The sequence below is a fragment of the Manacus candei genome, unplaced genomic scaffold, assembly GCF_025592945.1.
Source record: "Manacus candei isolate 608988 ecotype Guabito, Panama unplaced genomic scaffold, ASM2559294v1 h1tg000056l, whole genome shotgun sequence".
Classification (NCBI taxonomy): Eukaryota; Metazoa; Chordata; class Aves; order Passeriformes; family Pipridae; genus Manacus; species Manacus candei.
This window is the reverse complement of record NW_026138104.1, coordinates 1,209,790-1,236,680: the sequence shown is the minus strand read 5'-3', so window position 1 is coordinate 1,236,680 and position 26,891 is coordinate 1,209,790. Positions and strand designations below refer to the sequence as shown.

Here is a 26,891-nt window from a genome sequence, read left to right as displayed (position 1 = left end):
CTTCCTGTGCATCAGTTTCTGCCTGCTGGCTTCTGTCCTGTTACTCAGCACCCCCGAGAAGAGCCTGGCTCCATCCTCTTGAACACCCCCTTTAAATGAGGTCCCGTCTCAGCCGTCTCTTCTGAGGCCGAACAGGCCCCGCTCCCTCAGCCTTTCCTCGAAAGAGAGATCTCCAGCCCCGCAATCATCCTCGCTGCCCTCCGCTGGACCCACTCCAGGAGCTCCATGTCTGTCTCGTACTGAGGAGCCGCCGGCGGGGCGAGCGCCGGGACAGCCTTTGTGAGGCGGAGCTGGGGGTGGCTCTGAGGGGAGCCTGGATGAAATGTAAACGTGCACTTGCATCCCGGGAGAGGGCAGAATTTCATGGCGAGGGCTTTGTCTCTTGATCCATCTAGAGGCCAGTTACAGATGGAAACGCGGTGTTACTTTTTCCTTGGGTAGATGCATAGACTAAAGTATTATGAAATAGCAGCCTGTACCGACATAAAATTCAATGAAACGGGGCTCTATTTGGGGAAAAAAGAAAAACAAAACAAAACCAAAAGTGTGTACTCATCCCTCGGTAGCCATCTGCACTGCAAAATAAAGCACATTGTAATACGGGCAGGTTTAATATTACATTAAGGTATTGGAAGTGCTAAGAGAAGCCCATGAATCACCGGGATCTACCAACATGAATTTTAAATGTCCTTTTCTTAAAGTGTTACCATTAAAAATTACTGCATGTTAGTCACTGCTTTGTAAAAATGACAAAAAGTAATTATGTTAATATGCTAATCATACAAAGCACAAATGAGTTTTGTTTCTGAAATAGTTTTTCTGTCTTCATCATATTTGGGAATAGCTGGAACAACTGGTGAGCCAATGGGAATTTGTGATACCAAATTGCTTAATAAAACCAAGAGCAGGCTGTGAGGAACCAGAAGGAAACTAAGAAAGCGACTACACCAGATTTACAAGTAAAATTTGTTCAGTTGCAAACTAAATTTAGTGTTCAAAATTGCAAGATAGTGCATAATGGAAGGGATAATGTTTATTCCTCAGAAAATAGCTGATACGTTTTAAAACAAGGATGGCTACTTTGGAAACACATCAGGCAGTTCTCCCTGAGCTGCTTGCAATGCTCGAGAAGGACAGTGAAGACAAAACTGCATTAAAATACATACAAAATAAAATTGGAAGTATCACTGAACACATTATGATACCCCTTTTGTGAAGCACGGTGATGTTCTTGTCCTGAACGCATCTTCAGATTTGGGTCATTTTAGTGTACCCCCGTGCAATCTGGTTTTCAGGTGGCTGCACCATGGCACGGCACCCCTGCAGGCTGTGCCCAGCACCACTACAGCCCTAGGCAGCACAAGGGTGGCCCCAAGTGTGAGAGCATGGCTGTCTGCGCGTCCCTGTGCTGGCACGGTGACCAGGCTGCAGGTCTTCGTGGGCTGCAGCTCAGCGCAGCAGAGTAGGTAACACCTAAGCTGCATCAAGTCTTCCAGGATAGAATTACTCTTCAGAAATGTTTTGACCAAATTTGAACCTAAGAGAGTATATTCATCCCATGGTTTGCACCATGAGACTTTGAGCCTGGTACCTGGAAATAGTAAGACTTGCCATTGCAGGAAGGCAAGGGCATTGGAGTCCCTCCCTGTGCAGGCACTGGGCAGAAGGGAGTCCTCTGCCAGGCACTTCACAGTATTTTAATTAGACCCCAATTAACTTTTCTTCCCTGGCTGTGAAGGCGGCTTGGGAGTCCAGCCAGACAAATCAGATTTCTAAAAATGGATGAAAATACTTGGAGAAAGGACTTCTGTGTGAAAGGAGACTGAGAGATGACCTTGTTTATCAAAGGAGTGGGTGGGGGGAGCAACATAACTGATCGGTACAAAATGATGAGTGATAGATACTGTGCTACCTTGCTTTCCATTTATCAGTAAATGGCAGGTGAATGATAGACAAAGACAATGCATTTAAAATTCTTTTTAAAGGAACATTTGTTTCTATGGTGCTGACATGTGACACCTAGTGCCATCAGACAATTTTGAGGCAAAGAGGATAAGAACACTTATGTGAATAATGGGAAGAGTAACATTTGTGCTTTTTTTGCTACAAGGTCCTTAGTATTTTGCTTAATGGATTATTTTTTTAATACCATTTTCTTTTCCATAATTAGGTTTTATGAACTCACCTTCTCACAGATGAGGGCTAGGAAGAAAATTCCCATATGAAGAATTTGTATTGTAATTGTCAACAGACAGTAGAATTTTCTTCTGTGGTGTCTTGCTCTGAGCACTAACAGAGATAGAACACCAGAAAGTATACAGATCTCTGTAGTATTTCTTATGTAATGTTAAATATTTCCATGATTTTTCCCTTTTTCACAATCCACTAGCTATGGCTAACATGGGTATTTGTGACTCTGACTGGCCTCACTGCAGTTCACTTTGTGTCTGTCCCTGGCTGGACTGCAGCTTATAACCTTATAATGTGCTTAAAGACTAATTTGGAATGTCACGTAATGTAAAGGTGGCTGTTTTTATTTAAGGTTGTGTTGCATCTGCAGCTTATAACCTTAGCTTATAACTAAGCAAAAGACTTCCGTGGTTCCTTCTACTTTCTAAGGGCAGCACAAAGTTTTGGTTCTAAGCTATAAAATCCTTTGAGGCTTTAGGGTCTGGTTAGCTTTCCAGTCATTTCTGTCAGCTTTCATCCAGGAGCTGACACCCCTCTGGATGCTTGAGCTAATACTTGGCTCACTGGAGGCCTTATTAGTAGAAGCTACTTGTATCCTGCTCTAAAGAGCACTTAATGATCTTTACAATAAGCTTAAGCTTTATTTGAGTTGTTTTGATGAGCATTTTTTGGTTGAAGACAGAAAACGTGCAGCTGATTTTAGAGTCTGATGTGTCATTTTGTGTTTGACTCAAAACCCACATTTTTACCATTTCTATACACCAAGAAATGTTACTAGTTGAATTTAAAGCCAATCAAGAAAAAACAGTCAATCAATAAAGTGTGCTTAGCTCCTTAAAAGATGAAACAGCAGAATCTTTAGGAATACACAAATACCAGGCATGTTAGTGCAATGGTGGATCAAGTACCTTTGGGAAAAATATTGCATTCCATGGACAACTGAGAGCCATTATGGCTGTATTACAGCACAATTTGCTTAGACTAAAACAAAGGTTTCAGTAAAGACAGATTAGTGCTGAATCATAGATTCCCAGCAACTGCAGCAATGTTTTGCCTTTGAAAGAAAAAGTGATCTCATATTTTTTTTTTTTAATGGCATTTATCCTAGGTAAGCAATAAAGTAGCTCAGAAATGAGAAATCGGGACAAATGAGGTTAGATTTTTATAAAACAAATTTTATATGGTAAGTGGTAGAAAAGGTGTGCATGTGCTTATGTTTCTGTGTCTGGTTGTTGATTTTCTAGAATACACACGGTGTTGAGAAAAACACTTGCAAACATACAAACTACAAAATCAACGTTGCTAATTTTCTGTATTTAATATACAATACTTACTGCATTTGTATTCATTTTACATTTTTAGACAAAAGAAAAATATAGCTAGAAGGGTGAAGCAGTTTTAAATACAAAACTAATTTTTTGTGTTTTTACTTTTCAATAATTTGGGAACAACTAAAGAGAACTCAACACTGTGAAAAATTTTATTATATTGATTTCCATACCGAAGCCTCAGCACCCAACAATAAATACACAACTTTGCTTTTCTTGCACTGCCAGCAGCAAAACATTCAGTTCCAAAGGACTGTAATTCTGATTTAATACATTATTGATAACTTTCTGTGTGCCTTAATTTAATTCTGCTGTATTGACACATGATTAGTTTTGCAGTCAACCATCTTTACAAACTTGTAAAAGCTAAAGAATATGTTATACAGTAAGGTGCATGCTCCGATGAACTTCAATGCAGTCAATGTAAAGTAGCCCCAGCTGAGGGTGTTCTTGAAGCAGAAAGCCCCATAGGGTGAAATTTGGGACACAGAGCAGGCATGCAGTTAGATCAAAGGGCTTTGTTCGAAAGCTTGCAAAGGGAGCTCTAGAGTTTCCCAAGTGTCTGTGTTACTTCCCAGCCATTCTGTACAGCAGAAACATATTTTTTGCTAATGTGTATATGGTAATCAGCAGCTGTGCAAGAAGAGGAGAGAAGCTGCAGGATCTCCTGTACAGCAATGGTTCAAGACTTCTATACCACAGTTCACATGTTGTAGCCCCTTGATGTCATATTGATGACTGAAAGGTAACCCAGTATATTTGAGTAACAATTCAAGAAATCGCTTTTACATTTTCTGTGCCTCTGCAGTTGATATTGTATTTCACACATAGACGATTCTAATGCTGAATGCAAAGAATGTAAAGAACACTGACTATTAAGCACAGAATAAAAAACCTCAATGATGCACCTTTAAAAGAAACAGTAACACACGCACCTTTTCATGTTTGTACCCTGATTAAAAGAACAATATGAATTTCAAGTATGAAGTGATACAGTGAAATCATGTCCTGTGAACAGGTATCAACGGTAGTTTAGGTAGTACAGTTTGCACCGCAGGTAACTTTCCATCTTGCAAAAGAGAATCCTACTGCCTATGTAGGTAAAGTGACTTGAAATGCTAAAACCCAACATGCCAACTGTCGCACTAGTATAAACTGATACAATGCTGTAGAAGTCAACAGGACTATGCTGATTTTCACCAGCTGAGTATATGCCCTAAGGTGAATGAAGAAGAGTATTCCAAACTGCTTTGCATGTTTTCCTTGAATTATCAAATCCTAGACACCTCCAGAGAAAATGATATTCTATGATAAAAAAGGTGGAAAAAAGAGAAAAAAAAAGAAGTCAAACAGCATTAGAGGCTGTTTTAATTTTTTTAATGTATTTCATGTTTGTGTATTTTTTTTTGTTTTTTTTTGGTTTTTTTTGTAAAATTATACTGAGAAATGTAGGTACTGAGAGAGATTTTAATTTGCTAACAGATATTGGTCTGGTGTAATATCGATTAATAAAGTTACTCTGGATGTGTCTTAGAAGCTGTCACAGTTCACAGTATTCTGTAAACCTGAAACCACAAGTTTTAATAATGCCTTTTGAGAACATAACTTATCTTGCAGATTCTGAAACCAGTATCCTGTGAGAGTTACAAACAGGCTTAACTTTATACAAGTCTTTTTTACAGTGGGATTTGTAATGTGTAAGGTAGGCACACATGGAGCAGTAAGAACTGAATCTTATTTCTGATACATTTATGTACCAGCATCCTGCTTTTCTCCACATATCCAAATGCCACTAAGAAGTGCACTTCTGAACTTTTGTATTAAAAAAAGAATGAAAAAAAATTTTGAGAGAAATAATGTTACTAGACTTAAGATTTTTATCACACATTACCTTTATATAGTATTCTTGCTGATTTACTAAACTTAAGTATCCTTATATAGACCTGAACTGCCTGACACTGAAATTTGTAGACTTACAAGGCCAAATTCTTGGTTTAATTTAACTGTATTCAGTGGAGTTAAAAGGAAAGGAAATCATCCTAAATGATTTAAAATACTTTGAAACCCCCATTCTATTTCATGCAATTGTCCATGCACAACCCCTGCCCCCCCGCCCCTAAATTTGCTACCTTTATGCTTTTGTTTAGGCAGCAATCTTACTTCAAGCCCAGGTGGGCAACTTTATCACTGCAAAAAACTTTATTCAGTTACAAGATGCTGCACAAACACAGCCCCCGGCTTAAAGCATCTGGAATCAACAGATACCTGCTGGACCTGCTACAAACAAACTAAAGCCAAAGGCAGTCTATGTAATGTTCTCTAATTTTAATTTTTCAGACAACATTCTCCCACTATCCGTAAAATTAGCTCTACAATAGCATTTCGAAGTAATCCGCTTATTCCTTTACATATTAAGACAAAGATGCTCTAAAGCATAAAAAATATTAAATCTGAACACACATACTACTTTAGTTGCAAAACTCAATGTACAGTATGAAGCTTATGTATAATTTTTTTCTGACTGATCTATCTTTCTGTCTCTCTAAGAAGCTAGCTTCCCTTCAAAAACCAAAACTGTATACTAAATGCAAATAAAGCAGCAAGACTCAATACTTTTTTTGCAACTACCCTTTCGCAGGACTAATGTGTTTTCATAAGAAATAATATACTGAATTATAATAGCAATAATTTAGATTAATGTCAAATAACTTGAAGATAAATGTGTCCACATCTTCAATAAAAACTGACCCCATTTACTGGTGTCTTGGTGCTGTTACTAACCATGTGTCCTCACAACTACAGTCAGTTACTAAAGTAAAGCCTTTTTCTGCAAATACTTTTTGTGAGCAACTATACTCACATGAGTAAACCCCCTCTACTCTGTGGGACTGCTCAGGTGAGGTACAGTACTCATGTGTTTGCAGACTTAAGCCTTCAGAGAGAAGAGTATCAAGCTAGTGAGGAAGTACAAATACACACTGTTACACAGAAAGTAAAAGACAGACACACCCACAAAAGCACCCTGTGATGCCTTTGCGAGTCATAATATAAACATTGTTTCCAAAGTATACAGTTCCAACTTCTAAGACATTATTTTGAGGGTATAATTTTTCTTTAACTAGAGCATTTGAAGACATTATACTTTTAAAGCTGTTCAAAGTAATGCAGCAAAATATTACATTAACAATAAAACCCATATGAGATTCAAAGGCAGATACAGACCACTTAAATGAACTGGAATGAAACGGACCATAAATACATTAATCTGAATGCTTGTTAAGAATTTACATGGAAAGTAAAGACTACAAGGAGAGAATGAATGTTCATCTGTGGACTTAGTTTCAGTGCCAAAATCATATAGCTTTGTGGAGAAAACAGGTCCTATTGCAAAAATAAATGGCACCTCTATATTTTCCCTGTCTTAAGTATTTTAAAATGTGTTTCTTGCCTTAACAGAAGTGACTGCCTTGCTTGTGAAACATGCCTGGCTAAGAGACCTCGAGACTCTTTCAGTCCCTGTTTCAATTGGAACTGGCTCTCACTCCTTACCAAAAAGCACCGTCATAATGTAAACTTCTTTTTCTCACATTGCTGTGACTCCAAGTGGGTTGTAGGAGGGACGTTCAATCTCCAGGCAAAGTGATTTTGAACACTGTGGAGAATGACAGTGAGATGGTTTAACAGTGCTGAATGCAAGGCAGGTGTCATGGATATTGAATTCTATTTGTTAGAATTTAAACAAGACAACTTCACTCTAATGACCAGTGACAGGACTCAAGGAAATGGCATGAAGGTGAGTCAGGGAAGGTTTAGGTAGATACCAGGAAAATGTTTTTCACACAGAGCATGGTTGAGAACTGGAGTGGGTTTCTCAGGGGAGTGGTCACAGCACCAAGCCTGACAGAGTTCAAAAAGTGTTTGGACAATGCTCTCAGGCACATGGTGTGATTCTTGGGGTGTCCTGCGCAGGACCAGGAGTTGGACTCAATGACTGTGATGGATCCCTTCCAACTCAGCATATTCTATGATTATGTGATTCCCTTAACACTGACCACTAGAGAATGATCAAATTTTTTAGACAGTGTTGTCCTGCTCTCTTTTTGAGCTGGTAAACTACACGGTAATGAACTTCTATTCAACTTATGCACAATAGAAAGGACAATGGCAGTGGTGGAGGCGAAATAAAACAAATCAAATCAAAACAAAGCAAAGCTGGAAGACCACTGGGTTGCTAGACATCTAGGGAGAAAAAGCCTCTTATCTCATGATGCTGCAGTCCTTCTATCATGTTATGATAGGTAACGTCAGTTCAAAATGTGCATGGCAACCAAAACTTTCATACAAGCACATCCCCACTGAGCTTACATAAGCTACCTTGTACAGCCTCACATCCACAAACTTCTAGCCAGCATCCAATTTTTCATGTACATTTTAACTGCAACCCATGGCCACATCCACCTTTCTTAAAAGGGACTCCAAGATAAAGTCCCTGCAAGAAATCATGATGGGTTTTAGGTCTTGATTGAAAAACATTTGAGAAGCACTTCTTATTTAACTAGCACTCTGTAAACCCAGGCTACATTTTGAACCTGGTTTGTTGTTTTGCTTTTTTTTTAATCACAGATGAAGGATGATTGTTTGAGATGTATCATCTCCCTGGAATACATTTTCTTTTCCCACAGAATATCGAGAAATCAGTATTATCTTTTTTCTGTAGTGGGAATTTTCTTAGGAAAGTTCTTACAACACTGCTGTTTAAAAAGAGAAAAAAAGTCAACTGTCATAGAAATAGTAAGTATACTGTCCCCTCTAGATCCTGGAAAGACTTTCCTAAGGAGAATATTTTGGGGGTTAAGGTCTGTTTGTCCCTAGTACTTGTGGCAGGGGTCTTTAATCTAAACTGCCATAACCAAAAGAAAAGGAATGAGCTTGACTGCCTACCTGAACATAAGTTATCTTGACAGTTGGGGACTGCTTCATAGTTGCTTTGCCTCATGCTGGGAGGAAACCTCTCCCTGGGAATAGTGATCTTGGGAAGGGGAGAGGAAGAGGGGTAAGCAGTAGGAGGTTGGCATTGCATCCATTTAAAAACTTCTGGATAACAGAAGCATCATTGGGTGTTCTTGTAAATGTGTGCATCACAGACAGTTTTCCAGGGATCTTCTGTACTTAGTTAATGATCTTCTAAATTAAAAATTGTTTTGGCTGACCAAATACTTTATGGTCAATCTAATCTATTCTAGCTCATTGCTTTGCTTGAACCGAAAAGTAGCACACACTTTGCCATACTTGACTGTACTATTTCCCACTTCCTAATTAGGAACAAGTTAAAACCAGAGTACAAATCACTGGCTGCCTGCAGACTGGGGGGCTGCAGAATTGCAAGGCAGTAATTTAGCTCACAGCTTCTTCAGTGGCAGTGCAACTATGAGCGGGGTCAGATACAAGTGACAGGCAACTGTTGCTGCAGTGAGAAGAAGCAGCATGCTGGAAGACTGTTGAGGAACAGACTCCCATGGTTTCTTTCACAGTCAAAGAAGGATGATCAGGGATAAGGAAAGGACAGCTTGAGTGGTTGGGTGATCTGTCCCTATACGTATTTAACAAATGCCAGAGAACTACTGTGTAGAATTAGAGGTTTCCCATCCCTGTAACTGTGAAATTTGTCTCTGTGCCAAGCCTAGTTGCTCACGCTTAATGGAAGGACCAAAATGAGCCACTCTGTGCCAACACTTACCCTGCCACCCACACACACAGACTGAACACAGCAAAATGCTACGTGTCTCACATTCTGCGTTTTTGGAGGCTGCATAACAATAGTTAACATTAGCTCTCAGATTGGCACAGCAGCTCAGAAAGTTCCATTCCTGCTGTACAACCTACAAAAACTTTTCCCACGGCAGATGACTTTGCATTATTACTTGCACTGGGCTTCGGACAGACCTGCTCTGCTCTCAGACCTGCTCCTGTAAGATGGTGAACCACCTGGACTGATCCAGCAAAACTTGCATGCGGATAATCTTATCAAAATCCAAGTGTGCAAAACCATGCTATTTTGGATTGCCAAAACTGGGCTGCAGTTTGCAGCAGGAGTCAGCTGGCAGTGCACACCATTGCACATTAATAGACTGTTAGTGGCTCTCCTGCAGTAGAGCTGTACGTTCTCCATTTCTGCAGCTGAACTACAGACGCTGTCTCTGTGGCCAGCTTAATCTGCTCTCATAAGATTTTTTTTTTGTATCTACCCAGAAAAAGCTCTTGCTTCTACAAAATCTGATTTAAAAAACAGAGCTGCTGCTGTGTTGAAAAATTGCACTGGAAATCATAACTTGAGTTGGCATAATAAGTATCTGGCACTAAAATCCCACTCAAGAGTCTTGCTTTATCATCTTATGTTTATGAAAGTAAATGACATGAGAAACAAAATGTGGGAAAAAAGTCTTCCCCCTACTTTTATATGCAACCTTTCCATACAGTCAAATTCACTTGCCAACGGTCCTACTCTCTTGTCCGTTTTTCCTACCTTTGCATTGCATAATTTTCCCCCTCATCTAGCCACTCAAATTAATCCTAACATTCAAGAACTGGGTGTTCTTTTCTATTAAAAAAGGCTGAGAATTCACATAACATGACGTATGTGTGAATAAGAGGAAGGGCTCCATATTGCTCAATATTCATGACAAACTTTTTAGGAGTAATTGTACAAAGGAAGCTGTCAGTCTGTGAAAATTCATTTTCCACTCAGTGGCAGAGACTGGTCTTTGGCTGGATTTAACATGAGCATGTCACTGGGATCGAATATCCACATAAACAATAGAAAATGTGTTCTTTTCTGGCATGTGGATGGGCTTAAGGTGCAGAAAGCTAATAGTGTGAATGCAAATTTTACTTGCTCAAAAATGGACGGTGAGCTTGAGAGCTTTACAACGTATTCATGGAGACATCATCAAAATAAATCACAAGTTTAACATGACGTCTCCTTTCAGTAAAACACTATAGGTTGCTTTAGTGCAAACGAAGATTTAAGTGGTAGTTAGAATAAGTTTGTATTTGGATGCTTTTTTTCCATAAAACCCTATCAACTTTGCAAGGTCAGTGAAAAACTATCAGTTTCAATGCATATTTAATACACATTGTTTGCATTTACATTTTTCACATTAAAAATATGCTCCTTTTCACTTGTCCTGACAATATTTTCCCAATAGTTCCTTAAAATCTCCTTTTTAATCTTTACTAAGTGTCAACTGTTTGTGGTTTTGTTTCTGGTTTTGTTTGCTTGTTTGGGTTTTTATAGAAGGCAGTATCTTTTGTCTGATCTTTTTTGGAAACAAAAAAATCTGCTCTACCACAATCATCCAGAATCAAACGTTTTATCTTTATTTTCCATATTAAAGTTGGTCTAATACCTAACAGCAGAGAGAATAACATGTATTATAAAACACACTTCTCAAAAGACAGTGAGTGAACCTGTGAAAAGTAGCATGGCACAATATTTTCTTCTTATTCATCAAAACAACCAACAATTACTTTGCAAACATGACATCCTCATTTTTTTGTGTTTTAGGACAGAAACAACAGGAAAAGACACTCAAACATTTACCAATGTGGACTAATAGGCTGAAAAAAACCTGGAGTGTGGGCACAGCCTACACAGAAATATGCACAAACCCTATTTTTAGAATTTTACTAGGCACACAGAAGGCAACACAGGTGTATGCAAAACTAAGGCTAAGCAAGGAGGTGCACAAAGAGATTCTTTTCTAATCACTGGTTCTAGACTGCGGGACTAAAAGAAGCAACACTTGATAATAGGGATGACACAGGGGACATTGACACTGCGCAGCTATTGAAAATTTGGAAGAACCTTGTTGGAAATAGCACTTGTGAGCATAACTGAAACCTGTTTCCATAAGGAAGTTGAAGGAAAAGAACTGGAAGGCTGTGTGGACAGGGTGAAGAGAGAAAAGGGCTGCTCCATATGGATTTCTATGGTGCAGCAATTAGCACTTAACTAGCTGGCTTTGATGATTTTTTTTCCCTTGGCTATTTGGTTGATTTTTTTCTGCAGAATTATGTAGTAGTGATTAAAAAAAAAAAGGTGGTGGGAGATAGAAATTGCTCCTTCCTTACTTAGAACACCCTGTTCTCTGCTGAGAAGAGCACAGTGTCTGCTTGTGGGTGCTCGAGGAGCTATATTTAATATATCTTTTGTTATTCACTATTTTTTAGCTGCTGTTGAACCACTCCTGTAGAACACATACAGGCTTAGCTATCACTAAGAAGAACTGCACTCTGAAATCTTATTTAAAGGGTGTACAAAGAGTTTTCATCACAGCGCTTTCTTTTTCACATACACAATTCCTACATCCTACACATAATAGCAGTAATGAGTAAAGGTACTAAAATACTAGAGATATACCAGTGTAAAATAAGAAGAGCAAGGGCATGGGTTTGAGCACAGTCCCACAATTGTCTGTGCTGCTTAATTACAAACACGACTCCTGGCATGATTTTAGCCAATGACAGTGCTTTGCCCAGCCAGAGAACAGGCTTTCTCATTTTACTAGTGTAAGTGAAGCCCCACAGTTTGGCAGGGAAGACTGGAATAAGAGTAAGCCTATGGCATGTCAAATGGAATTTCTTCCTAGAGATTTGGAAAAGGAGGTAATTTGAAAAATTATTGGTCCTTTGAATCCAGGCCCTCGCTACCATAAGGACCCTATTAGAGAAATATTTTCCCTAACCCTGCCAAGACAGAACTTAGATTTCTTGTTTATGTTCCTTCCATTCCCACTGGAAGGATGTTCCAGAATGTGACCATTAATGTAGCCCTTTGCAAGCTGTTCTCCTGAATACCTCATTTATAACCTGATCCTACTACATTAGACAACATACAGCACCACGTTGCAGAAGCTCTGCTTTTGATTCCATAAACCAACTTCCGTTTTTCTCTGCTGCTCTCTGAGCTCTTTGTCTGATACTACTGCTTGGGAAATACTCCTCCAGTAGTTAACTTCTTGTGATTTCCACATTTTCATTAGTTTTTGGGCCAACACTAACCTTTGGCTTAAAGTGTTCTCTCCTCTCCTTTTTGTTTTAGCCTAATAATGTATCTACATTCAGCAATCATATTCTCTTCTACCCTTTGCTTTGCTAAGCTTAATACAACAAGTTCTTCCTACATGGAACAGACGTACATTTCTATCTGAGAGTTTTAAGCCTAATTTGAAAATATTGTCTTCTCCCCTACATTTTCACCCCATATGAGTCGGTGGAGAGCTCTGGGGAGAGTTCCCTGAACAGTTGCTGGGAAGCCACACCAGCTGAATGCCCTGATAAGGTATGTATGATAGACAACTCAGCACAAGGTAAAATGTGGAATGTTTCTGAAAGTGCTAAACTCTGTAGAAAACTTTTCTATTTGCTACTGTCGCAAGAGTCTCCTGAATTTTGTCTCTGTTTGTTGTTCTAATTAGTGTTTAAAAATTGTTAGCAAAAATTTCATCCTGGCACATCCTTTTCTTTGAATGCTAAAAATTAGTCACGCTGGGGTCCATTGACCCATGGAGGAGTGGAGTTGGGAGAACACCAGTACAGTGGGTTTACAGTTCCCCTTGGATGTAGGAACAGAGAGAATGACAAAGGGAAGGCCAGCATTAGAGGGTTAGCTGCTGTGACCACTCCCTGGCTTTCAACTGGCTGCTCACAGAGCTTCCAAAATTCTTGTGTTATGCATCTGTGCTATCTCTGTGTGCAGATGCCTTGTGCATGCTCTTGCCAGGCCTAATTTGCAACTTGCCTGTTCATGCTGGTAAGTTTTGCATAGGCTCATTCTGGGCATGAAGAAAAGCACAGGCCACTGCATGCAAGTATGCAAGTGGTCCTTTTAAAATCTGTTTTCTCTAAAGCAGACCTAATATAACCCCATATCACATACTTATGTGTCTAACAGTAACAAAAAGCTTTATCCAAGAGACAGGTAAGATCCACTCACGATCCTGGTAGTGGACCATGTCCCAGACAGTGCAGATACCTGAAACAGAGTTAACAGAGAAGTTTGCCACATCAGTCAGTCTATCACAAGAGAGACTTGCCAGGGAGAAGGCTACAAGTTCCTCTGTCGCAACTAGAAAAATTATATTGCTCAACTCACTGCTAAGGACCTGCTTCTGCCAAGCATGCTGTCGATGAGGATATAATGCTGTTTCACTACCTAGACAAGATCAAATAGAAATGAGGAAGAGAGAAGCCTAAGGGACTGTCACAGAAGTAAGCAAAGCTGGCTGCCTCACTTAGCATCAGTTATACTTGTTGGACCAATATTTTCCCCCAAGTCATATCCAGGTAAATGCACTAAATTACTGCTAGGGAACAGCTTTAATGGATTTAAAATATTTAATTTTCCCCAGTACAGTATTAAAAAAATAAAAGTTTCCTTTCAGAATACTGAAAATATATTTTAGTTAAGGTAAAAATACTAAATATAAAATTCTCATGTAATATTTAAAATAACTGCTATAAAGATGTGAATTGCTTACTTATTTTGACATTCAATAATAGCACATTAACCCTAGTGGAGAGGCATGTGCCAGTATACCCACATGGTGGTTTAGGAGAGAAGGTCATACATTTCTGCATAGAAAACAAGTCTGTTTAATAAGTGACATCTGAGGGATTTTGAGACAGTAATGTTATGCACTTGTGATGCATGGGAGGGTGTTGCAGGTAAGGCAGCGCAGTATACAGCATACAGCAGCACAAATACTTATCTGTGCTTATTACAGGTATAGGATTCTCTGCTTCTGAACCAGAAATATTTTTCTTTTTTCCTTTTTGGCTGCTAATCAGAACAGGTTGAAGGTGAAAATCTGTATTGATTTTCATTGGCTCTGCTCATGTCTTTGAGCTGCATATCAAAAAATTTCGAATGAGATAAGGAAAATATACTTGCAGCTGTTTCCAGGGGAAAATGATGGGTTAGATGATGGGCTAGAATGTGCCTGCATTTCAACACAAACCAGCCATTTGGAAACTGAAGGAGTTTTTAAGAACAAGACAGTTTTTTGAAATGTGCACACAAACACAGCTAGACAATAACTTGCTTGTGCATGAAAAAACCTAAAAGTTGGTACATTTTTTATGATCACCATCATCACTGTTATATTCATAGAGCAATGAAACAATAAAATAATTCATCCAGGTTTTCAAGTGGGGAAGCACCTGCATATATGCTATGAATGAACAGTAGCTGGATGTATTAACACGTATCAGTTAACTGCAGGTTGTAGAGATCTGATATTTCAATGCCATTCTGTATCACTGTAAGAGATCAAAAATAATAATAAAAAAGTACCACATCATGCTTCAGCAGCTAGAGAGAGAGAGAGATTGCATCATGTTTTGGCAGTGACTTGATCATCAAACTCCACACTGGCAGCATTCAATATTAGAAGAATAAAACGGCGGCAAAACCAGTCAGCAGCTTCTCTTCGTCTGGAGTTTTCCCAGGTAGATAAACAAGACAAAAACAAAACAAACATAAAGCTACAATGGGAGCAGGCCAAAGCCCTGGCCCTTGCATTGCTCTGATAAAGGTAAACTAGATTGATTTCCATGGATAAGCACATCACAATCCCAAAATAAAAGATAAGTGCATAAAACCTCCAAATAATGATCTTCGCTAGAACAGCTATGTGGTTTGTATGGGACAGTGGCCTTGTCAGCTACATGTCTTGTTCATTTATGGTTCATCTTCAGTCAGCACTTATGATGCATTCACCTCACTGGAGTTTTGGCTGGATGACATGTGACAGTCCAGATTCTCCTTGAATTTCTCCAGATCATGGAAATACGGGTGAGAGAGGGCAACACAGGCAGATATTCTCTTGGCTGGATTGAATGCTAAGCATTTCTGAAAGTATGAAAAGAAGTTGGTTTTAACTAAAATGTACAGTTAACAGTGCTATCATTGCATACATACATTATGCATAGCACCTTCAGTTTATGATCAGTATGAGACACAATAGGGTCTCTGTAGGTGGTGCATGATGACCATCATATTAAAACAGTGGGGTCACAGTATAAGAACATGGCATCCCCTAAACTAGAAGAAAATTACATGCTAGGAAATTCAAGTGTTCATAGTTTAGGAAATCCCAGAATGTAGGTTTTCTCGAATTCACATGCACAGGACATGCCAATGTTCTGTGCTCAGTGTCTCTCTTTTCTTTCTAGCTGCGCTTTGATGGTCTTCTTCCCAGATCTGTATCCCAGCCTTTGTCCAGCTAGCTCTGAAATCTCTCTTGCAGCCCTGCGTTTTATACCTTGTTCTTCACTCTTCCTTCATTCACCTCCAAATACTATTCTTCTTACTTGTCTAACCACTTCCTACTCCTTTCTTTTCTTGTACCATAACTTCTATCATTTAACTTCTGAAATATAATTCAGTGATTTCCAATCCTACTCTCCCCTTTTATCTGTGGCTCCCAGTTATCATCTCTTTGCCTAACATGAACAGATTCCCTTCCCACCTCACCTTCCAGGCATAGATATTTGTCTTCTTCTTCCTTCCCTCCCATCATGCCTCACATTCACTGAGCTCTCTGCCATATATTATACCCTGTGGTTCCCAGAATCTAATTCTTGTCCCATGTCTAGCTTCCACTTGCAGGCTGTCTGCAAGCACAACAGATGTGTTTCTCCCTTGTTATTTCAAGTGTCTAGATGTAGTTCAGCTTTCTGCAGCTGGGAGCTGCGGTCATAAGGACAATGGAGGACGATTTGCTGTTGAGATAACATTGGCGACAGACAGTCGTTCCTGAAGGGATGCACCAAGTCTTTGAAGAATTGCACTGAGCCCAGTCTACCTAGCCCATATGAATCAAGATCTTTTAAAGACTTCTAGAGAACAAATTTAACTCGATTTCAACAAGCACAGTAAGAGGCAAACTGAGGCAAGGTTACTCCCTATATTCCACTTGAAGATTGAACTCAAGGACTGGGGTTTCTAATGTATCTATACAAATGATAGGAATAGCTGTACCAGCCCAGTTTGATTGATTCTGTTCAGTCTTGCCATTTGTAAGAGGCAACAACTGATGAATTCTAAGCCTAAAGTTTTCAGCACTCGATGGAAGGCATGCCTATCTCCTGATTTATTCTGGATCCAGTATACCACCAAAAATGGTAGATCTATTTTTATACTCACTTCAGGCCTATACAATTAGAATGTCTGAATAAGTGGCACTGCACTGGTCAGTAATGAGGAACTAATGATAAGGTCTAAAGACAGATCAAACAGGTACTTCCCTGACTCAGTTTCCTAATCTCTAACTATTCTCAGCTCTGGCCTCATGAGCCAAAGGCAGTGTCTTTTGCTGTTTTTTCACACATTTACATGAATTTGTCTATCTGCTTTTGAACTTTCCTTTAATAACTCCATTAAATGGACACTTAAGTGTTTCTTGGCATGTTGCATGCACAGTGGCAACTATCAGTCACGCGACTGGGGGAACAACAAACAGGAACTCACAAGAAGCAAGTCTTTGCCTAGTTCATCAATATCTGGTACAAATTTTTCAATAGGTTGTGCAGGTCTGGAAGTAAAAGCATTTCTTGGAAGGGCAACATCATTAGGCCAGTCCTCTTCTTCTGGGAGTCCAATTACACTGTGAAATAAAAAACATTATGTTAGATCTGAATATTTAAGCAGCTTCCCCTTCATATTGATTATACTGAGTGGCAGTTTACTTTAGAATATTTTGGTTTAAATGAGCTTAAATATTAAATTATAGAGTAGTGCACCGATCTCTGTGAATAGAAGCTGATGAGTGTAGGTCCTCAGTGTGCTTGGCAGAAACCATTTTGTCGCCAGCACAATTCTCTGGCCTAGGTCTCAATTTTCTGAGTCTTTTGTTGAAAAAATGGCTCAGTGCTTTGGAAGAAAGTTGCTCAGCTCTTGACTGGATGGTGCAACATATGTCCCATGTGCAACATAGAATTATTAAAAGCAGTAAATTTCAAAGGGGAATTGCATGCAAGGATCTTTATTCACAAGAACAGGGACTGAGAGAAGAGTGTGGGTCAAGATGAGGGTAAGGCAATAAAAGGGATGTTTCATAATGCTTCAAAGCTATGTGCAGTAATTGTTGCCCAAATTTAAACAATTTATTTGCTTCACAATACATTTTTCAAAGTCTCAATTTAGAAGTGGCAAGGCACTTGAGCGTCCTTGTGTTTTTGCTTTCAATTGTATTTAATTTTCTCTTTAATAAAATATTTTAATTTCTTTTAATAATTTACTTATTCTTTAAATTATAGAAGATATTTTTAACTATTAAATAATAAGGTTGAGGTCTAAAATCCCAAAAAATGCAGTAGTAGGTAAACCTCCGATAATGGATTATGCCTCATACATTTCATATTTTAGTCTTGTGCTAGTATTTGTGGGATTGAAACAACAGTTTCTGATGAATATTCTGGAAAAGATCATATATTACTTGTCAGATTTCAGGAAAAATACATTTTTATAGCCTGTAAAAATCGAGATTTTTAATGGGAGTGCTGACAGGGTAAGATAAGAAAGGACATAAAAATAATGTCATAGAATACTTGAGGGTAAGACAAGAAAGGACACAAAAATAACGTCACTGAATACTTGGGTCTGCACAAAGCCCATTGCCACTAGGGAGCAGCATTGACCTTCCTTCTTACTGAGGTTGTCATTAGACTGGGTGAGGCCATGGGCCAAACACACTGAAGTAAATCATAGGTTACCTCAGCAAGTGGAATTACCCCACCTCTACCTACATGGATCTGGCTCACCTAAAATACCTCTGAAAATTAGTATGTCCTCAAAATAACAGCATGGCTGGAAGGGCAAAGCAATTACACTTTCAATCTCAGGACAATTAAATTTTACTATATCTGAACATATCACAGCTTTTGGGAAATGCCAAGTTAAATCTGTGTGAAAAACTGAATTTGACTTCTATCATCAGGTACGGTGTGGGCATGGGGCAACCCCCTTGGCCACGGTAATTAAAGGATTGGCTGTTTGAGGATCTGGACCCATATTAAATATAATACAAATAGCATCTTAGGAAAATGGGGGAGTTAAGTATTTTAAATAACAATGAGATTTAACCTGTAATTCAAATGTGTTTGGTTAGTCCCATTTCTTTTAACAGTCGCATGACAGAGCATGAACAGGGCAGCATAAGCACGGGCACAGGCAAAGCTAATGATAAGAAACCAGGAGGCAACCTGTCAAACAGGGAGAGTTGAAAGGAGAGACATCTTTAGTTACACACTCACGTAGTACTCAAAACTCTTAATAATGAACGTCTGAACAGATGCTTTAACTCTGGTCTGGTAGCACTACCATTTCAGTGACTAAATTTGGAGTATCTTGGATGAGTTTCACCTATTGCCAAAGGTTCAGGCCTGTTCTTGAGAAATGCTGAGTACTTTCCACTCCCATTGATCACAATGGGAGACAAGTCTGTTCAAACCATTGCAGCATTTAGCCTGAAATCTATGAGGATATGCCACATGCTGACAGTGTCCTGGAAAAGCAGGAAAATGTTTTGGGCCATGTGCGAGGGATTTACTCTCACACTCAGTGGAATTCTACCTGACAAAAATCAGAATGCACATGCAAAGCTAAGGCAGACCACAGCCTCATTATCTGAAAGAATGCATCAGTCCAGATTGCAGGAAAATCCCGAAACTACTTTCTGTCCAAATTAATCTGCAGAATGAGTCACTACTGTAAAAAGGAACAACCCTCCTACAAGAGGGTGCCTAACTGTAGGGGGTTCTCCAGCTGTGGAAACACAAAATAAACACTATCTGGCATTACCCCTCAGAATCCAAGACAGAAACTTCTGAACTATTTAAGAACTGCACAAAAGAAGCAAACCCAAACTTTTGCTTTAAGTAGATGTGCAAGAAGGAACTTCTTCTAAATTTAGCATGGCATTTTCTTTTCTTGGTGAATTCTTTTCTGCACAGGTAATCTCGGCCCCTAGGGATGGAAAGATGCCTGTTGGAGGCTGCCATTAGCAGCTATGTATTAATCCTTAGCCCAGTTAATTTTCAATTTCCCCTTACATGTCACGAATTAATCAAAATCCTTCAAAAAAATCACAGCTATGTCTTTTTTAATTATAAAATATGTTGTACGCATCAAGAAGCTGTCTTCATTTAATAAAGCAGAACAATGTAGGACTAAAGGAGTAGCTTTGGCAGAAGAAGAAAAAGTGAACTTTAAGGACTGATTTTTCTGGATTGGGCAGGAAGAGCTATTCAGCGCATGACAAATTAACCACACAAGTGAGTCACATACACTGGTATGGTATGCAGGAAAGGGAAGTCAACTGTGTGAAATCAAGACCTGCAATTTAGGAACCCCATATTAAATAATGAAAGTGCTTAGAAACAGATCTGTTATGATTTGAGAACTGGAAAAATGGTTAAACAAAGAAATTAATTATTTGTTCCGTTTAAGCTTTTCTTAGAAATTTTACTATCTTCTCTTTGGAATATCTTCAAGATAATAATCTTTCAGAATAATACTTCTCTCTCTCTCCCACTCTCTCACTCTCTCATTTTGTGCTATCTATTTCTTATTTCATTCAGATTCTTGGATCCCTGCAGCCTTTTCCATACAGAAAAGGAAGACAGAGGTGCAGAGGCAAACAGGCATTCATTCTCTGGATTGGTATCAGCCCTATGTGGCTTTGGTTTCCTAACTACATGCTACATACATCGGATCTTAAATTTACATGGCTCTTAAAATACAGAAATGTTTCTTACTCTGAAGACCTTTTAGAAAAATAGTAATATAATCCTACTTAAATCATATTGGTAATACCAAGAATTTAATTTTGGAAGAGAATTATTCTATGTCAGAGAGTTTAAAGTCTACCCATTTCTTTATTGTATTGGATATATCTGAAAAAGAGAAACACAAACTCCTAGAAATGTAAAATGGTTTTAAAATAAAGCCAATTCCTCTCTGACAAAGCATATGTTAAAATGGTGATATTCCTTCCGTTCTCACAGTTACCTTCCTGACCACAATATAGACTGTTAACAGGCTACACAGCAGATTTTAAAAACTAATATAGTATTTTATTTACAGAAGTCTTTTCTGCAAAAATGCTGTTGGTTATTATCTTAGAGATTTCAGGTTAATAACAGTTTTAAGGTTGTTTTCTGAAATGCACAAAGAAATAACTGAAAAATGAAACCTCCATGTTTGTTTATATAAAGAAAATCTCCTGGACTTAAACGTTTGGGAATATGTATGAATGGTACATGCACAATATGTTTAAGAGACTTAAAAAGCCCCAAACAGAAGTCACATAACTTCCTGATGATGGCTGTTAGTTTTGCATAACTATATTCCATGTTGCTTCCTCCTCCCACTCTGACACAGAATATACGGAAATATCATGTTGCCTATGGCAGCAATAGGAAATATGTTTTAGGAATACTTTGTTTTAGTCACATTATTGCATAAGAACACGGCAAAGAAATTTCACAGGGTTTCAATGTTAAACAGATATTGACATAATGCAACTAGTTATCACTTACTCAAAGATTTTTCCTAGCTGATCAACATCTGAATTTCCACGGAAGAGTGGTCTGAAAGAATAAAAAAATTATTTTAGTATGTGACTTGCTTTAATTAATGTGAATTTATACTTGTCATTGACAGTTGCCAAAGTAGGGTGAAAGAGAGTTATTTTTTTGAGACTTCACTTCTTCTGCTTCCATGTTTTATCCAGTCTGTGAATGTACCTTTCAAGTTTCTACGAAAACTGACAGCCAAAGGGGACAGATGACACATATTTTTGAATAAACTACCTTTTAAATTTAATTATGTCCTTTAGCGTGAATGAAATAACCTTCTCTCAACTAATACTATCCTATAAATGATATCATTAACAAAACAGCTTTCTATAAAGAACGTATAGCTGCTAAGACAAAAACGGAGTGAATGTCATGCAATTTAACAAACCATAATAAAATTAGAGATTAATTATTATGAATACACATTCAAAATTAAATTTCTTGCATACCGTATATTGGAAATGTGCTCCTACATTTAAAGGGTCAAATAAATGACAATGGATTCATGAAGGTCTGTAAAGAATGGGGTGTGAAACGGTACAGAATTTACCTTGAAGTAGAGGAATACTTCTGCTGCATAAATAAAGATATGTTCAGGAAAAAACAAATTATTAGGCTGAATGTCCAAAGGCTTTCAGAAAAACAGTGACTAAAAATACTTTTAGAGAGTGGTACACACTTTTTCCTTTCAAAGTGCAATTTAAAATATTTTCACTCATCATGTATAAAATACTATCACCCCATAGTGCCTAAGGAAAATATGAAATCCTGATTACTATAGCAGTATTACCACCTTTGTTGAATTTAGTAAGTTGTGAACAACAGTGCAATTTTATGTTGAAACTCCCAAGATATTCCAACATTTTGCTGACAGATGATTAAAGATCTGGCCAAGAATGAGGGCATCTGTGAAGATCAGGCCACAGATGTTGCATACCATTTTGGTTCAACAAATGGTAGATTACTCCAAGAAACACAATTAAGGCTAACTGCAAACTGAGATAGTAACTTGGGTCGACTGATAGCCAGGCTGCCTCTTTCTTTGGGAGCACAGCTCTCCAAGTACAGTGCATGCTGTAAACTCATGGTTACAGTTGCTAAAGCTGTTCGACTGAGACATAGTGACTTGACAAACTATGTTTATTCCCATGCTTTCACTGGCAGACTTTGGTTATGGCAAAACATCCATTCTCCTGCCCCTCTCGACGTACTCCTTTTCTGTTTAATACAGGACCTTTACACCACTGATAGCCAAAGACAAAATTTCACGTTGCTTTTCAGAGGAGAAGAAAGACCTCTCCCATTTACACTGGTAGAACAAGGAGTAGTCAACTACAGTCCTTCCCCTCTCATTGACCATATGCAGGAGCAGGTGTATGATCTCGACCTCCTTTTGCTAACCAGGAGTTATTACTGAAAAATGGCACTTTACACCTTTACACTCATGTAGACAATAGAACTCCACTGCCTGTCTTGTGAGTCCATACCAAATACAGTAAGCAGACACAGAGCACTGCGACATTTCTTAATTAGACATAATAATCTCTTCAGAAATCTGTGCCACCAAGAAAAAGCAGTAACTGGCAGACATGCTGACCAGCTTTGATGAAGTAATTATGCATTTTGTCTCATTCATGTTTGCTGCCATTCAGGTCACGTTGTATCAACTTATACTCCAAACTCTTTTTGCAGGGACATTGAGAGAACAATTTCATCAAGTCTGATTTGAAACTGCATGACATGAGATTTGATCCAATGGGGTAAAATGTGGTAGCCCATTACTTGTCCATAAAGGGCTTTATTTATTTTGATTCTGAATAAACTATAAATAACAGATGCTTTGCTTCCCAGATACACATTATATTCCCTAAGTGCAGCCACTTTGACAAGACCATTGCAACTCATATTTTGGGATTTCTGTATCTTTTTAAGCCTTAAGGTATACAGCAATACTGTCTTCTACAAAAACCCAAAGCTTAGCTCACTCAGCAATTCAGTCCATCACACGACAACCAGTGAAGTATGAAATAGATACTGCCCCCACTTTAGAAGAAACCCTCAAAGCCATTCAGCAGGTGAAAATTGGCAAGGCAGCTGGGGTTGATGGAATTCCACCCGAAGTCTGGAAACATGGGGGCCTTGCACTCCATGCTAAATTTCACGAGTCTGTGGTGCGCTGTTGGGAACTAGGTGAACTACCATCTGACCTTTGTGATGCAGTCATCATCACTTTGTATAAGAAGAAAGGAATCAAATCAGACTGCTCAAATTACCATGGTATTACTCTGCTCTCCATTGCCGGCAAAATCCTGGCAAGAATACTAATGAACAGACTAATACCCACTATAGCAGAAGGAATTCTACCTGAAAGTCAGTGTGGTTTCAGAGCCATCAGGTGTACTACAGACATGGTATTTGTCCTCAGACAACTGCAAGAGAAGTGTAGGGAACAGAACAAAGGTCTTTATGTAACCTTTGTTGACCTCACCAAGGCTTTTGATACTGTGAGCAGAAAAGGTCTATGACAGATTTTGGAACATTTAGGATGTCCCCCCAAGTTCCTTAAAATGATCATCTCACTCCATGAGGATCAGCATGGCCAAGTCAGATATGGTAATGCACTTTCTGAGCCCTTTCTAATAACTAATGGTGTGAAACAAGGCTGCATTCTTGCACCAACCCTATTCACAGTCTTTTTCAGCATGATGCTCCAAAGGGCCACGTCAGACCTCGATGATCAGGACGATATCTACATTCGATACCGTACTGACGGAAGCCTTTTCAACCTAAGGCGACTGAAGGCCCACACCAAGACCTTAAAACATCTTGTCCAGGAGCTGCTTTATGCTGATGATGCCCCCCTTGTTGCACACACAGAAGCAGCTCTGCAGCGTTTAACATCCTGCTTTGCAGACACTGCTGAGCTCTTTGGGCTGGAAGTCAGCTTAAAGAAGACAGAGGTTCTCTATCAACCGGCACCTCAGGAAGTCTTCCATCATCCCCACATCACCATTGGCAAATCAGAGCTCAAATCAGTTCAGCAGTTTAATTACCTGGGTAGCCTCATCTCCTCGGATGGTAAGATTGATGGAGAGATAGACAACAGGTTAGCAAAGGCATACAGTGCCTTCAGAAAGCCTCATAAAAGAGTTTCGCGAAATAAACACTTGAAGAAAAGTACCAAGATCAGTGTTTACAGAGCCATAGTGCTGTCTACTCTCTTATACGGATCTGAATCATGGGTCATGTACCGCCACCACCTGTGACTCGTAAAACACTTCCATCAACACTGTCTCCATACAATCCTAAACATTCACTGGTCAGATTATGTCACTAATATATCTGTTCTAGAACAAGCAGCAGTCACAAGTATTGAGGCCATGTTGATGAGAACACAGCTGCGTTGGGCAGGGCACGTCTCCAGGATGAAGGACCACTGCCTCCCTAAGATCTTGCTCTATGGTGAACTTGCCACTGGTTGCCACAAGAGAGGAGCCCCAAAGAGAAGATACAAGGACTCCCTGAAACAACACCTCAACCTTGGCCATACTGATCAACATAACTGGTCTACTCTGGCCTCCAATCGAGAGGTCTGGAGACACACCATCTATAACGCTGCTGATGCTTTTGAGAACACACGCAGGATCACTCTTGAGGAGAAAAGACAACGCAGAAAGAATCGTGCCTTGGAGAATATACCACCTAAGGAGTCTTTCTGCTGTGCATTTTGCAACCAGACATGCCTGTCTCGTATTGGCCTTTTTAGCCACCAACGCGCTTGTAACAAACGTGGGTAGAGCCCTTCCCAAATCTTCATTCCCAAAGCCCAGCCATGATGATGATGAACTCACTCAGACATGAGCATCTACTTCTGCCCTAAGATCTGATTCTGATTCTTGAAACATTCAGTAGCTACAATTCTAGTTTTGTTTGTGGCAGCAGACACATTCTGTATCTTCCAAAGTCAAGCAATATGACAACTTTTGACGTTTTTTTGAACTACTGCTTGAAATTAACATACGCTTACTTTGAGTATTTAATTTTGGCTCGAGTATTAGAATATTGGAGCCTTTTAAACTAATACAATCTACGTATTCAAATAATCATATCCATGCAAATGGAAAGCTGATTTAATGTTTTAAAATGTATGCTGAACCTTGCATTAATGTGAAAGCTTGGCAAAGTCCGCCTTGTTAGCAGATCACCCTAGGCAGTGTCATGCCAAAACAAGTATGATTCTTCGGATTTTTAAGGGAGGTTTTTCCCATCGTTGCTGCTGTCTCAGATTCACTAAGGGCTGAAGCAAGAATTTAAATTCTTATGAATATATAATTATATAACACAAGGTGACCTTCCAACATACTTCGATATTTCATCATAATTAAGTGTTATTAATTCATCTTTCAGCCTCCTATCCATCCCACCATCATGACTACAACAGGATGCCAACTCCAGGTTAGGCATCACAAACATAATGAAATTTGCCTCATGGATTTTGGCTGGCGGCTCAACTGGAATATTGGGCAGGTGATTAGGGAAATAGATCCACTTAATCAGAAGCTGTATGAAGATCTCATCCCACATTTTGGCACTAGTCACTCTTTAGTAATGACTTGCCAGCTCTGCAAGTCCAGTACACATAAAACCTTCCACCTCAGGATGATTTTTTAAAAAATTCTATTCTTAAAGGTGGACAGCTCTCCCACCTTTGAACTGGGAGTATACTCAGCAGTCACAGAAGAGTAAAATTTCACCTTTGTTCTTGGTATCTTTCAGTTGACTCATTCACCCACTCACTCCCTGAGGTTTATTTACTCAAGCTTGATCCAGAAGTCCTGACTTGGGGATATGTTCTCCTCTCTGTGATCCTAATCTGTGTAAGACCGGTTAAACTCTGAGAGTCTGATTTTGTAGTATTCCTTCTTTTTTCCCTCAGGAAAGGCATGGAACTGCATTTGTATCCTGTGGCAGAAGATTTGAGTCTTGTTTTCTGGCTTCAAAGAACTCCTAAAATCTGTGTGTATGTGCACCTCAGGAGAGGGAAATATTCCAATGGATGAAAGGGCTATCCACAGGGATACACTCACCTTTTGTGTGGTTCCTCAATCCTCTCAGATTTCCCTGACTTTGCCTGCTCTGAAGGCTCCAACATCATTGCTGTTATAAAACACACACCAAATAGGGAAGAAGATGGGACAAAAAGATTTAGAGTGTACCTGTATTTGATTTCTGTTTGCGCAAGAAGTCTCAGATGTTTCCTATTTTTGTTGGTTGTTTTTTTATTTTTTAGGGAGAGGGAAGGAAGAAAATGTTACAAGGAATATGCAGATGTCCATACTTTTGACTACTCTTTCTCCAGGCCTTGGAGCTAGACCATTATCCACTGCCTCTGGAATGATGTCTGCTGAATGGAGGAAAACCCCTTTCATGTCTAATGTAGGATCAGAATGCCCTTAGCCTACTGATACGAAGATATGTTGGAAGCATCATATTACTACCCTGTCCTGCTAAAATAAACTCTTCCTGAGTCAATAAACATGTTCCATAATTTCTGAGGTACAAAATGTGAGGTTGCACAATTAAAGGGATACTAGCTATGAGTCTGCATTGTGACTATTTCTACAGGACAAATCCATCCACCTTTCTATATGGCAGTCCAGCACAAAGATGCACATAGCTCCTGGGCTGCATGAAGAACAGCATTTCCAGCCAGTCAAGAGAGGTGATCCTTCC

At 39.1% G+C, this 26,891-nt stretch overlaps 1 protein-coding gene across 4 annotated transcripts in view; it reads right to left on the bottom strand.

Annotated features, from left to right (window-relative positions):
- Nucleotides 1-10,874: 10,874 nt before the first annotated feature.
- CDK6 (cyclin dependent kinase 6) overlaps nucleotides 10,875-26,891 on the bottom strand; it is a 166,621-nt gene continuing 150,604 nt past the window's right edge. For all 4 annotated transcript variants that reach the window (XM_051802194.1, XM_051802192.1, XM_051802196.1 and 1 more), the window contains exons 6-8: nucleotides 21,120-21,170; nucleotides 17,050-17,185; nucleotides 10,875-15,429 (exon numbers count right to left, since the gene is read on the bottom strand). In XM_051802194.1, the coding sequence (XP_051658154.1) occupies nucleotides 15,283-15,429; nucleotides 17,050-17,185; nucleotides 21,120-21,170 (334 nt within the window). In that variant the 3' untranslated portion in view covers nucleotides 10,875-15,282. The remainder of the gene's footprint in view (nucleotides 15,430-17,049; nucleotides 17,186-21,119; nucleotides 21,171-26,891) is intronic.